The sequence below is a fragment of the Sus scrofa genome, chromosome 15 (assembly GCF_054392235.1).
Source record: "Sus scrofa isolate SSC_HxYL_T2T_F1_AM1 chromosome 15, Sscrofa_HxYL_maternal_Yorkshire_Landrace_v2.0, whole genome shotgun sequence".
Lineage (NCBI taxonomy): Eukaryota > Metazoa > Chordata > Mammalia > Artiodactyla > Suidae > Sus > Sus scrofa.
Genome location: NC_139397.1, coordinates 93345962 through 93361050, shown reverse-complemented (window position 1 = coordinate 93361050; position 15089 = coordinate 93345962). Strand labels below are relative to the sequence as shown.

Here is a 15089-nt window from a genome sequence, read left to right as displayed (position 1 = left end):
ACTGGTGGTGTTTAGTTACACTCTGGGGCAGCCCAAGAATCTACCCCCCAGAAAGTTGCCGTGAGCTGTGGTGTAGGTTGCAGACGAGGCTCGGATCCTGCGTTGCTGTGGCTCTGGCGTAGGCCGGTGGCTGCCGCTCCGATTCAACCCCTAGCCTGGGAACCTCCATATGCCGAGGGAGCGGCCCAAGAAATAGCAAAAAAAAAAAAAAAAAAAAGAAAAGAAAAGAAAAAAAAAAAAAGAAATGGCTTTGGAAGGCTGCTCCTAAAGTGTACGGATGAGATTGAGCCATCCACGAAGAACAGCCAGGACTTGAGTGGGTAGAGGAGGGGAGGGGGGACGCTCTTCTAATGGTCCCTCAAATAACCCATTTCTAAAGCTGCTTTGGGAGGTCCCATCGTGGCTCAGCGGAAACAAATCCAACTAGGAACCATGCAGTTGCAAGTTCAATCTCTGGCCTTGCTCAGTGGGTTCAGGATCTGTCGTTGCTGTGAGCTGTGGTGTAGGTCAAAGATGCATCTCGGATCCCGCATTGCTATGGCTCTGGTGTAGGCCGGCAGCTACAGCTCCAATTAACTCCTAGCCTGGGAACCTCCATATGCTATAGGTGTGGCCCTAAAAAGACAAAAAATAAAATGAAATAAAATAAAGCTGCTTTGGCTACACGCACTGTGAATGGATTCAGAATTTTTTTTTTTAAACAATGCACTGTATGGATATAATGGACACACAAATGTTCTCTGTATTTACCTGTTGCTTCATTTAAAGCTGGCTCAAGGCGTATCGTTTCTAGAAAATGCTCTAAAATTTTTTCAGGTGTTCCTGACATCACAGTATACCTGGATAAGAAATTAAACCATCATTAGTTTTTCAAGAGAGGGCAAATCATTAATATACAATTTTTACATATATAAGTTTTTTATTTTTTATTATTATTAAAGTATAGTTGATTGACATTTCATCAAGTTATCTAAGGTTTTTTTTTGAGATCCCAGGGAACCATAGTGATAACTTATTTTTTTTTTTTAGGGCCGCTTCTGTGGCATTTGGAGGTTCTCAGACTAGTGGTCGAATCAGAGCTACAGTTGCCAGCCACAGCCACAGCAATGCCAGATTTGAGCTGTGTCTTCGACCTACACCACAGCTCATGGTGATGCTGGATCCTTAACCCACTGAGTGAGGTCAGGGATCGAACCACCTCCTCATAGATACTAGTCAGATTTGTTTCCCCGACGCCACGATGAAAACACCCATAGTGATAACTTATGACCCCTGCTCCCATTATGGTAAGAAAAACTGTGCATACTGTTAAAGTTACACAGGAGGATGACAGAAAAATCAGAAACTGAAGTAGTTATTAAAATGTTCTTCTTTTTTCCCTACATGGGACTAAAGTAAACTTCTTGGAGAATGGCTTCAGCAGGCTGGGAAATGAGGCACTTCAGCCTGTTCCAAGGGGAATGAAAAGGACCCTGTCAATCCCAGGGCAGCTCAGGTCAGGCAGGGGAGCAGGCGAGGGGAAGTGACAGTACACTAGGTTACCCATATATGGGCTGCTTGTTGTCAAATTTGGGTCCCACACTGGATGCCCCTGCCTATTTCTGGAATGCTGCATCTTTCCCAACTGTACACTGGTATGTGCTTTGGAAATGCAGCTAAGAATAAAGGAAAAGAAAACAAAACCGGAGTTCCCGTCCTGGCTCAGTGGTTAACGAATCCGACTAGGAACCATGAAGCTGCATGAGTTCTGACCAGGAACTCATGAGGTTGTGAGTTTGATCCCTGGCCTTGCTCAGTGGGTTAAGGATCCGGTGCTGCCCTGAGCTGTGGTGTAGGTTGCAGAGATGGCTTGGATCCCGTGTTGTTGTGGCTCAAGCGTAGGCAGGCGGCTACAGCTCCGATTAGACCCCTAGCCTGGGAATCTCCATATGCCGCAAGAGCAGCCCTAGAAAAGGCAAAAAGACAAAAAAAAAAAAAAAAAAAAAAAAAAAAAAAAAAAAAAAAAAAAAAAAAAAGAGAGAGAGAGAGAGAGAGAGAAAGAAAAGAAAAGAAAACAAAACCTCCAAACACCAATGAGCAAACACACAAACCCCAGTAGCATCTAAATAGGAAATAAATCAGGAGTTCCCTTCATGGCTCAGTGGTTAATGAACCTGACTGGTATCTATGAGGATACGGGTTTGATTCCTGGCCTTGCTCAGTGGGTTAGGGATCTGGCATCACTGTGAGCTGTGGTGCAGACTGCAGATGAGGCTCAGATCCCGCATTGCTGTGGCTGTGGCGTGGGCTGGTAGCTACAGCTTCGATTTGACCCAACGCCTGGGAACCTCCATATGCGGCGCAGCCCTAAAAAGACAAAAAACAAACAAACAAAAACCGGAAAGAAAGAAAACAGCAGCAGAAATCCATGAATATAACATCTATTTCAATGTCAAATATAAATTATCTAGCATGGTAGGGGGTGTTAGGCATTATTTCAGAAGATCTAGCCAGGAAGCTCTTCAGTCAACACGGGAGAATTCATTTTTTAAATTGAAGTTGGGTTATTTCAAAATCACATGCAAGACAGTAACAAACCAGTGAGCGAAAACTATAGGCTAAAACTACATTAAGATGACATGAGGCTCCTAGTCTAAAACTCAGACTTTGCTTTTCTGCTTGGCATTTGACTTAAAGCAAAACCATGGAAATAAATCAATAATGAAAATAAAATTCTCCTGTCTTTGGAAGGCAGCAATAGAATTCCGCTCCAGAAGAACTTGGATTTCTTCCCCTCCTCACTGATACCCTTTCCCTGCCTGTTGGAGGTCTTGGAGGAGGTGTGTTAAGATCCCAAGAACATCTCTCATGTACATCTCAGGGCCTTAACTTCCTGGCAGGTGGAATGGAGAAGAAGCAACCCAACAATATGACCCTGTGCATGTGAACACAGAATGAGTGAGGCAACCCTTGTGTGAATGAGGCTGTATATGCAGCCCTCCTGGAAGGTAACCTCGACTGAAACAGTGTGTGTGTGTGTGTGTGTGTGTGTGTGTGTATGTATACATGAATCACTTTGCTGTATAGCAGAAATTGACAGAACACTATAAATCAACTATAATAAAAAAAATTAAACAAAAAAAGAAATTGGTTCCCTTGTCAGAAGTGCTACTCTGGTGGAAGGCTGGCTTCCCATTCTGGTGTTCTTGGTTAGGACACCCCTTAGCTAGGGTGTTCTGTCTGGTCAAGAAGAACAAAGGCTTGTCTGGGTGACAAGCCTTAGACGCAATCACCTCACCAGTGAGAGAACATGGCATCCTTACTCTCTGCCCACCTGGTCAATCACAGACACCAGGGCAATCACCTTTTGCTGCCAAATGCTTCCTCCAGTGGTACAGCTGCTGTGGCTGCCCACCCCTGTCCTCTCCCTCCTAGCTCCACAGAAGGCTATTCAGGACTGGGAGCTCTGGAGCGGGAGGGTCAGGGAGCTTCTGGCCTGTGATCTTGCAGCTCTGGGCTTGGGTGAAACATGCTACTGCTTTGTTGCAGGCTGGACACTGCCAGGCACCTATTGCTTGACCTCTGTTGAAATGAAGGCCTTAAAAACCAGACAATTTGGCTCTCTTCGGTTTATTGCATGACAAAGTTACACTAGTCCAAGTTAAAGAGAACTTCGATTGGTTATATATCACTCAAGCAATGAGTTTTTAAACCTGTGAGAGAAAATCTTTTTCAAACCAAGAAATTGGTTCCCTTGTCAGAAGTGAAAATGAGAACCAGACTTTGTACCTAGAACAAAAAGAAGTGGGGGAAGGTGCCAAAGAGACTATCTTTCTGCAAACAGGATGGAGTTACAGGATGGGGTGGTTGATAGTCTAAGGAAAAAGCAACACAGTAACTAAAATAGGAATAGTCATTCAATTCTCTCTTATGAAAACCACATAACCACAGAGCAGAAGATATTCAAAGTGGTAAGCGTCTGAGGGCTTCATTTGGCTTATCCATCATGAGAAATACTGTCTCACTACTGACATTTTTTTAAAAAATGATTTTTATTTTTCCCATCATAGCAGGTTTATAGTGTTCTATCAATTTTCTACTGTACAGCAAGATGACTTGGTCACACATACAGGTATACACTCTTTTTCTCACATTATCATGCTCCATCATAAGTGACTAGATATAGTTCCCAGTGGCTATTGACATTTTTATTTTTTTTAATTAATTTTTTTAAGGGCTGCACCCGTGGCATATGGAGGTTCCCAGGCTAGGGGTCCAGTCGGAGCTACAGCTGCCAGCTTACACCAGAGCCATAGCAATGCCACATCCGAGCCGTATCCATGACCTACACCACAGCTCACAGCAACGCCAGATCCTTAACCCACTGAGCAAGGCCAGGGATCGAACCTGCAACCCCACGGTTCCTAGTCGGATTCGTTTCTGCTGTGCCACAACAGGAACTCTGGCTTTTGACATTTTTATATCACACTCGGAGTTGAGTGGCTTGAGGAAAGTTAGGCAGTTTTGAAAGTTTACAATGTACGGTCATTCCTCGGTATCCACAGGGGACTGGCCAGGACTCCTGCAGATACCAAAATCCATGGATGCTCAAGTTCCTTCTATAAAATAGCACAGTATTTGCATATAACCTACATCCCTACATCCTTCCTCTTGTTTACTTTAAATCATCTCTATATTACTTATAATATCTAATACAAGGTAAATGCCATGTAAATAGTTGTACATACAATGTAAAATGCTCCTTAGACAGTTGCCAGCATGGCAAATTCAAGTTTTGCTCTAGGGAAATTTTTGATTGGAACCCACAGATGTGGAGCACCAACTACACGCATAAACTATTCTGGATTTCTCAGGGTAAAGTGAATCCGACAAGCAACCTTATCAGCTCACGGCAACCCTCTTTGAGCTGAAACAGGATTATTTCTGAGAAGACAGAGGCCTTAAAGGATCCTAAATGTTAAGTCATTGCCATCTTCTCCAAGTTTCCCAGAACATGAGGCCAAAATTCACTTACAGGCCCCACCCACGCCCTGCCTTTTCAACACTGGTCTGGCTCAGGAAAGCTCGACACGGAAAATGACCCCTTGAAAGTGAGGCTTTTTATTCTTCAGGGAATGGACGGGGCATGGGGCACTATTTCGTACTCCTGATATTTCCTAAATGGTGTGCCGTGAACCTGCACGAGGCTTTGAGTTATATAAGAAATTCAGATGGGTCTACAAATAAGAAGAGAGAGCTGAAATCAGAAACAGGCCTAAAATAAATTTAATACATGTGGTCTCCTTTTCTCTTTCGTTTGGGGTTTCACACACACAAAAATCTCTATTTGGAGAGCGCTCTGAATGGAAGCTGTTGTAACAAGCAAACACGTTTGATCATCCTCCCACCCTCTGAAGAGGTGAAGGAAGCGGGCCTCCTGGGGGTCTCTTGGTCAAATGTTTCAAGGTTATGGAGGATTTTCAAGGCTCGCTTTTTCAAGGAGCAGCATTCTCCTCAGACATCTGAGGCATTATTAAAGAATGTAGATGACCACGATGAAATGGTCTAGTTATATTTAAGAGCTCTAAAGAAAATCACTGGGGGTAGTCCCAACGTTCACATAAAAATGTTTTCATTCTCATCCGCTTTTGGGGCTGGAAGGACAAGTATTGAAAAATATTTGAGCAAGGACATTTTACAGATGCATGGTAGGGAGTTCCCACTATGGCACAGTGGGTTCAAAATTCAACTGCAGTGGCTTTGGTCTAAGCCCTGGCCCAGGAACTTCCACATGCCATGAGTGCAGCCATTAAAAAAAAAATGCATAGTAGTGAAAAATAATAAAGAATTCTGGGGAGTTCCCCTTGGTGGTTCAGTGGTTAATGAATCCGACTAGGAACCATGAGGTTGCGGGTTCAATCCCTGCCCTTGCTCAGTGGGTTAACCATCCGGCGTTGCCATGAGCTGTGGTGTAGGTTGCAGACGTGGCTGGGATCCCACATTGCTGTGGCTCTGGCGTAGGCCGGTGGCTACAGCTCCGATTCAACCCCTAGCCTGGGAACCTCCATATGCCCCAGGAGCGGCCCAAGAAATGGCAAACAAACAAACAAACAAAAAGAATTCTGGGTGATAATTTTATAGGTTTGTAAGTGAAAGGATAGTCCTTTTTTTTTTTTTTTTTTTTAGGCTGCATCTGTGGTGTGCAAAGCAAGTTCCCAGGCAGGGATTGAACCCATGCCACAGTAGTGACCTGAGCTACTGCACTGACAATGCTGGATCCTTAGGCCACTGCACCACAAGGGGAAGTCCAAAGGATAGTTTTTGATATAGTCTATTTTATGTCAGGCCTTTTGAGGTATATTGCTCTGCAACATTTACTGGATAGTGTTAAGGACAGAGTGTTTATACACTGTATTTTGCTATAGTAAGTTGTGAGGCTGAAGGAGCTTAGACTTGGAAGTTCGTCAAGCTGGACGTGAATGCAAGCTCTTGCAATTCTGAGCAAGTAACCCTCTTCTCTGAGCCTACATTTTCCCATTATCTGTTAAAAGGGATCAAAATAAGGATGAGATAAAATATGCAAAATATATTGTGGCTAGTCAATAATGTTCTGTTTCTTCCTCCCTTCTTTGCAGATCTGTGGACTCATCCAGATGATCTCTCTGAGCTTTCGGCTTTCAGTCTACACCATAAAAACTCATCATTTATGGTGAGTGCCTTGATGAATGGCAAAGAAAGAAAACCACTTGGGATGTATTCTTTCTCAACATAGTGTTTGGCCACATCTCTTTAGCTACAGAACTGGTGTTTTTAATTACTCTAAGACTAAAAATTAATTTTTAGTTTAAAAATGAGATTCTGTAATTTGCTAGCAATCCTTGGAGCTACGTTTCCTAATTCCCCTGTCTTACAATTCTCAAGTTGGTGTCTTTGATTAAAAGAAGTCTCATGTAAGAAGTCACAGTAAAAGACGGAACTGAACAGAGATATACTGAGCGAAAGTCAAGTTAAACAGGTGACCCGAGAAATGTAAAGCAAATACCCTTCTGACATCAGCAGGAATAAGTTGGATGAGGCCAAATAGATGCTTCTAGGCCATGATCGACAGACTGTTTTGTATATTTGAAGGCCAGGCTTCCATCACCGATGCTCATTCTGATACAAGCTGAGAACACTTCTTGAGAAAGCCTAAATGTGAAATACCAACAGCAAAGGTTCTCCACACCCAGGGGTCTGCGTATCCCTTGAGCTGCCTGGCATTCCTCTTCCCATTGTTCTCTCCAACGCTTCTGCCCCAAACCTATGACGTTGCACACGGTACAGAGAGTGTGGTCTCAGAGTGGGGAATATTTTCCCCCGAATTACTCTAGGCTTCACCAAGCTCAATGCAGTGCCAGGAATGGATACATTATCCTCCACGAGATGTGTGATTAGTCAATACAGAGGAAAAAAAAGGACACACACACTGCCGCCTTCCACAAAAATGGAGAGTGTGCTATTGTAGAAATGATGAGACCATGTGAAAAGGTTAATCATAGTCTGGCAATTACAGTGCTGGATGCAAACCTACTTTTGCTGAGGCTGTGAGTTTCCTTGATTAGAAGCCCTGTTCCCTGCTGGGACCTTCTCCAGCACCAAGACGTCTTGGTCGTGTTCTTTAAGTCTGACTGTATTCGCCTCCACGTCCTGCAAATACAAATTACACCACATACAGATGCTGCCGTTTTCTTAGACAATGAAAAAAATTTCAAATGCTTCAGAAACTCATTTGGCACTTGTGATGCTAATTGTTGTGTCTACAAATTAAGTCATTTTCAAAGTCAAGGGCTGGAATGGTCAGAGATGAGGTTTGAGGCATGTGGTTTTAAAACTCGTTTACCCCAGATTCAGAAAATCAGCTGAGGAGAGAGGAGTAGGGTTGTGCTCAGAGAAACCTTTGGGAGAGGGTGATACAGCAGAGAGAGGAGCCAATGTACTTTTTCTTTATAAAAATATGTGGCAAACAGCACTCAGGTTCAACAGAGATCTTTCATTCTCTTCTGAGGCTATTTCATTTTCTTAGGAGTGGCATGTTTTCCCTCTAATCAAAAGACTTTAAAAAAAAATCAGTTTGAGGAGTTCTCACTGTGGCTCAGTGGGTTAAGTATCTGACTGCAGTGGTTCTGGTTGTTGTGGGGGCACAGGTTCAATCCCCAGCTTGGTATAGAGGGTTAAAGGATCTGGCATTGCCACAGCTGTGCCATAGGTTGCAGTTGCAGCTCAGATTCAATCCCTGGCCTGGGAACTTCCATATGATGTGGGTGCAGCCACCAAAAAAAAAAAAAAAAAATCTATTTGAAATCTGCTAAACACATTTTCAGTTATTTTGAATAACTTTGTAAAGTACAGCAATGCTAATGACCCTAATCTGATACTTTCAAAGAATTTTTTGGCTGAGTGTAAACTCCATGTATGTAAACATCAAAAAGACTAAAGTTTGAATTTCAATGTCATTTAAAATAATGTATTAAAAATTTTAATGTACTTTCTCCCATCATTTGGTTCCTATTTTAAGAGACTGGATAAAAAGCAAGTCAAATTCCATGTGGCTTTTTTCCCCCCTATATTATTCAATGCTTTAATTTTTAACTTTTTTTTGCACAAGGAGAATTCATTCCTAAGACAAACTTTGTTGTGAGAAATTTTGCCACCAAAGACAAGTACTTAAGGCTGTGTAGGGACAAGTGTCTATGCATAAGGAACGGGAACGAGATTGTAATTCATCATTAAATAACGCCAAAGGCACCAGAAAGCACAGAAGCTACATTTAGGATTTTAGGGTAGAAAAAGATGCTCAGGCTGGAGAGGCAGAGAAGAACGTGTGCTCTGTGCACTGGCAGAAAACAGAGCAAAGTTCTCCTGGAGAGAACAGTCTCTCTGGGTGAGGTGGGAGAGACCAGAGGCCACCTCAAAGGCCAGAGGTGGTGGCACCGTGTCATCCTGCCCAGGAGTCCACGATCAGGCCTCCACCAGCTAGAGCTGGGTTGTCCCTCCCAAGGGACCAGGAGCTGGATGGTGGGGAGACACCAGTGGTCATTTCTTCTAAACGTTTATCAGCCGCTCTCACAAATACCTTAACAACTTACATCAGGCGCACCTGCAGAGCCAGCTTTAAGTGCCATTTCACGGCTCCCCCTACCTTTCATCATTCTTCACCTACTTGCCAAAGTCTGAATTTCCTTTCGTGTGAATCAATTTGACACAAAGCATTTGAAATGAAAACGCTTGGTTGGAGTAACCATGGTGGACATTAAATCCCACCAAAATGTAATCACTCAATACATCCAGAAATGTGTGATGACAGGAGAAAGGTTCCGATTTCAGAAGACATACGACGATTTAGGATAGAGAAAGACACGAGAGAGAGGCAGGGAAGGACACGAAAGGGGAAGCCTAGGATGGCCAGAGAGAAATGTTTCAGACTTTGACATTGCGTCAAGGCATCGCTGTTTGTCTTCAATTCTCCTGGGCCAGTTCAGGTGGGTGCAGGGCTATTTGGTCCAGCACAGCATGCCCCACTGGCCGGCCACCTTTCAGGATCCCAGAACCCACACTAGCACACTGAACATGCTAGGCTTGTAGGCAAAGCCCTTTGGCACTAGAGCATTCATTGCTCACAGTACTGATCTGTGACCTCTACACTCAATCCTTCACGCATCTGGCGACAGGGAAAACAGGACTCACCCTCAGGATCCGGTTGAAATCCTCCTTGTCTACTCTTAGGAAATGGCAGTTATCTTCTCGCAAGACGATGGAAGCAGCTCTTGGGGCATCGTTCACCAGGGCTAACTTGCCAAAGTCATCGCCCTCGTGCAGGGTACAGACCACACCCTGGAGAAAGCGAGGTATCTCCATGAAGGCGATCCCTGAAACCCAGCAAATGCCCACCCGCCTCACGCGCCAGGCCCCTGCCCCTGAAACACTGTATACATCAACGGGGCTGTACCCAGGGGTGCCAAAGTGGTGGGAGTGTGTGTGTGTGTCACATAATCAAATTATAATGTTTCCTTTTTGTTCCATTGAGTACTATGGGCGAGGGCCTGATGTAAATGTATCCATGATGCTCTATCAGGAGAGGAGGCCCAGAAAGTTCAATACTCCTCTGAGTATAATCACTTAGATAGTTTATGATTAGAGATGCTACAATGTCTTTTTGACAATGAATACCAACGGTGTAGTAAGCTTAATTGTAGCATTGCATTGTTAACACTTAGAGCCACTAGTAGAGCGAGCATAATAAAGTTTCAAGAAGAAAAAGATATATCTACCTTGCCATAAATGACTACATTCACTGATCCTTTTAGAATAATGTACCAGGAGGTTCCTTCTTCCCCCTGGTTAAACACTAGATAACAAAAAAAACGAAAAGACTTGTGATAAGAATAGAGACACATCAATATAAATTACAGCTTATCAAATCAGCATTTTTAAGTCCCCAGAATTATGCATTTATTCCAGAAGGGAAAAAATTACTGGGAAATACTAACTTCTTCAGGCAGAGTATTATCTTCCTTTCTATAGAACATGAAAGGAACAGAAACACCACCCTCTGTGCTATGCCCTAAACGGTATGTATTTGCTAGATAAAAATTCACCAGCAATCCATTTGTTAAAGCAACACCCATCTCCCACAATGCATCAGAACTTATTATGCTAGAGACAACAACTTTTAAAAGTAATCTGGACACGTGAGGTTTGAAAACATGCAAATCAGCACTACGTGGTGTTGATGGATATGGATCTACAGATTTTTAAAAAAATGAATTGTAATGATAATCTTAGAGGGTAGGAGTTAACTTGGGGAGGGAAAGAAAAGAATGAGATAAAGGAGGGAACAAGGAACCTTCAACTGTAGAATTTCATTCTTTAGAAAATGTGAAAAATATGGCATAAAGTTAGTATTTGATAAAAAGTGTTTTTAAAAAGTGTTTGTTAATAACCTCTAGTTTTTTGCTTGAAATATTTAAATATTTCATGATAAAATGAAAACCATCAGTACGTTTGAATGAAAAGAATAAAAGAGAAGTTGCAGATCGTCAGTGACCATAAAATTTTTTAAAATATTCAAGTGAACTTTTAAAATTTAAAGGACTTTCTTACTAAAATAAATATCAGTGTTAGAAATACCACTTCCAATGACTAAAAGTAAAATATCGGAAACATAATTTTTAATTCTTTTCACTTTTACAATTCATGTTCCCTGCTTATTTGACTAACACAACTCAGTCTGAAAACAGAGCAAGATTTTCCAAAGAATGTCTCTTGAAAAGTTATCAGGTGTCCATGAAACACGTTTTCTATGTTTCACTAGGTTTAGGAAGTGTCCGTTGAAATGGTGTGAAACTTTTCTTTATTGCAAAACTTCTGAGAAACATCGAATGCTGGTGTGTCTCATGATTTTCCAAGAGAAGGAGGCATTTTCTGACCCAAATAGACCACTGACCATGCTTTTCAAGAAAAATTTGATAGGACGAGTGGGAAATGCCAGCTGACAGAATTTTGTTCACATTTGTTAATATCAAATTTCAATGTCTTGCTTTCAAATATTATCAGAGAACTAAACTACAATCTGGATACTGGAGAAATACTACATATTAGCACCGTATAAATATCTGGGGCAAATTCTCTCAGGTTTGGAGCTGACAGTGGAAGTGAGAGAAGAAAACGCCAGTGGGATCGTGTGTCATTCTAACCAGCACCTCAAAAGAGAGATGAGTTTCTTCTCAAGCTGCAAACTGAAGTGTGAAAAAGTTGTGCCTGGGGTCCCCCCCAGACAAGCAGTGGCTTCATCCTACCCTCTTTAAACACCAGCAGGAGAGCAGGAAGTGGAGGCGCAGGCTTGCGACCCCTCCCATGCCACCCCGACACCACCCCCATCCCACCCCCTGCAAACCACTGGAGAGCAAATGGACACAGGCCCAGAAAAACAGATGTGCCATGTGACATCCTGCCCAGTAGTCAGACCCAGGCCCCAGAAAGGGGAGCATGTGCAGTCTGACCCCCATGGACCATCCTCAGGACGGGTCAGCCAGGCACAAGGCTCAGAACAGCTTTACTTACACACAGTGCCTCCTTTGGCATGAGACTCAAAAATGAGAACACCTGCTAACTCCCGTTTCACCTGGAAGAAAAAGAAGAAATGTATAGGGCAAGATTTTCTTTCTAGGGTGCTTGCTTCTACACAGCTGCCTCCCACTCTGCTCTGCTGCTCCTCCCCACTTCTAGAACCACTTTCCACTAGATGTGCCTCTAGAAGAAAAAATCTGAATCTTTTTTAGATTTTTAAAAATTGAAGTATGGTTGATTTACAATGTTTCAGCTTACAGCAAAGTGATTCAGCTATGTGTATGTATTCTTTTCCTACATATATACACACACGCACATATAGGTATATACAAAATATATATATTTTTCTACCTAAGATTTTCACCCTACAGATTTAGATACACAGATACAGATAGAGTTAAATATAAATTTAAACATGGGTTTCAACTGCAAGGGTCCACTTCCACACAGATCTTTTTCGACAGCTGACACTACAAGACTACAAGATCCTTGAGTGGTTGAATCTGCTGATGCAGAACAGCAGATAGGAAGGGCGGCCAACAATGAGCTACTTAGATTGTATGCATATTTTCAACTTTGAGGGGGGTCGGCACCTATAACCCCTGCCACCTTGTTGTTCAAGGGTCAACTGTATGTGTATGTATATGACATAAATATATATGTATTCTTTTCCATTATACTTTATTACAAGATACTGAATATAGTCCCTGTGCCACAGTAAATCTTTATCTATTTTATGTATGGTACCGTGCATTGGTTAATCCTAAACTCCCAATTTATCCCTTCCCTCCCTTCCCCTTTGATAACCGTAAGTTTGTTTTCTATGTCTATGAGTGTTTCTATTTTGTAAATAAGTTCATTTGTACTATTTTTTAGATTCCACATATAAGTGATTTCTCATATGATATTTGTGTTTGACTTCACTAAGCATGATAATCTCTAGGTCCATTCATGTTGCTGTAAATGGCATTATTTCATTCTTTTTTATGGCTAGTTTCTATTCAAATATAAATATACATTTATATTTTTATGCCTTATTTATATAATCTATTTATACAATGGATTTATAGTCCATTGTATATATGTACCACATCTTCTTTATCCATTCCTCTATTGATGGACATTTAGGTTGCTTCCATGTCTTGTGCCACTAGATTCTTAAAGCTTTCACAACAGCTATTTTATAAGCTAATTCATACAAGACAACTTCCCCATAGACTGCAACACATTTTCACATGTGCAAACTAGCCAATCTTCCTGCCTATCTTTTGTCTTGGTGAGAGGGTGAGAGCACCTACATTATCACGTAACTGTTGCTCTGGAGGCTCTTCCTTGCATTATACAATCATGCATCACTGCAAATATGTTGCGAACTCAATGTCTTGAGGTTGAATAATTAAGCTTAAAAGTGTGAGATGGATAGTCTTGGATAGTTATTTTTTTTAATTACAAATTATGGTCCCAAATTATAGTTCCATCTCCCCCACACTATAATTCTCTCCACCAGTCATAACAGTGCCTTTAACACCAAAGTCCCCTTGACCATGCTCAGCTAAGAGACAACTTACGGTGGTTGAAAGATGGGATAAGGCTTTAATGTGAAGGAGTTCTTCATAGATAATTTCTAGGTCATCCACAGTCCTCTGGCCAGGTCTACAAAGAAAAAAGTAACAAGGGATAATGAGGAAAAAGTCATCACTAAAGCTTGAACTATGGAGACGGATTCAAAGATCAGTAATATGTTCAGAGAATTCTTAGGAAAAATCCCTCTAAAAAGACACTGGCAGAGGGAGAGATTATGCCACGGTAAATCTTAAAGGATTTCTGACACGAACATGCTCCACGATAGAAGGAACACAGAAGAAATCAAAGGGCACATCATCCTCTTCCCTTCCAATCTCAGTGGGAAGGCAACTCTGTTGACACTGTAGCTGGCCAACTTATCTCCTACTCTGCAGATGGCTGTTCTAGAAAATTGCTTTTCATTGCCACCTCAACAACAACCAAACCTACCTTTTAACCTCAGAAATGACTGGTTCAGTCAACCTGATGATTGATCCAAATGTCTTGGGACCTTGTGTGATATCTCAGCCTAAGAGAACAGTAACCGTGCCATCATTATGGTGTTGGGTTGTGCAATATGCTTCTACCACAGGACTCCAATAAAGGTGGTATAGAGACAACAGTTTCTCACCTGCTTCTGAAGAGGTGAGGGACATGAGATAAGCAGAAGGCAAACAGCAGTGTCTGGGATTAGTTAGATAGGGAAAGAAGGGAGGAATACACTCACATTTCCCAAACTCTGTTCCATGGGATGTTAATCAGTATACTATGCATGGTTTTTCCCTCATAATTTACTAGTATCTAAGAGTCTACCTTTAAGGATGGGGTTTGGGGTATTACGGACATTCTGGCATGGGAGGACGGAGTGGGTTCCTAGTCATCTTTCACGTCTATAATTATTCTAGAATAACTAATAGTGTTCAGCTGTACATCAACGGCAAAAGGTATGCTTGGTCAGTAATTTGGATTTTCTCTTGCTCTCTGCAATATAACGAACCCTGACGAGTATGTTTTTGAAACTTAAACAAAAGTATTATGAATTCTGAGAGTCCTAGGAAGTCAATCTCCACACTGATGAACAGGTGGCATTTACTCTCAGCTAACTGCTCTAACCATCAATGTCACCTATTACATAATCATCATATGTTTCATGCATTTTAAATTTCAATAATTTATGGTTTCATTCAATGTTACTATATATTAAACATTTAAACCTCAATGCACTACCCATGGTGTTCCATCATTGCATTATATTTTATTTTATTATTATTTATTTTTATTTTTTGTCTTTTGAGGACCACACCTGTGGCACATGGAGGTTCCCAGGCTAGGGGTTGAATCAGAGCTGTAGCTGCTGGCCTACGCCACAGCCACACAGGATCCGAGTTGCGTCTGTGACCTACACCACAGCTCATAGTGACACTGGATCCTTAACCCACTGA

At 41.9% G+C, this 15089-nt stretch overlaps 1 protein-coding gene across 10 annotated transcripts in view; it reads right to left on the bottom strand.

The window, feature by feature from the left end:
- The window catches only part of RAPGEF4 (Rap guanine nucleotide exchange factor 4), a 320273-nt gene that overhangs the window by 62417 nt on the left and 242767 nt on the right, over positions 1–15089 (bottom strand). For all 10 annotated transcript variants that reach the window (XM_084999522.1, XM_021075197.2, XM_084999527.1 and 7 more), the window contains 6 exons: positions 13653–13737; positions 12079–12139; positions 10287–10363; positions 9703–9849; positions 7550–7665; positions 751–839 (listed from right to left, as the gene is read on the bottom strand). In XM_084999522.1, coding sequence (XP_084855648.1) covers positions 751–839; positions 7550–7665; positions 9703–9849; positions 10287–10363; positions 12079–12139; positions 13653–13737 — 575 coding nt within the window. The remainder of the gene's footprint in view (positions 1–750; positions 840–7549; positions 7666–9702; positions 9850–10286; positions 10364–12078; positions 12140–13652; positions 13738–15089) is intronic.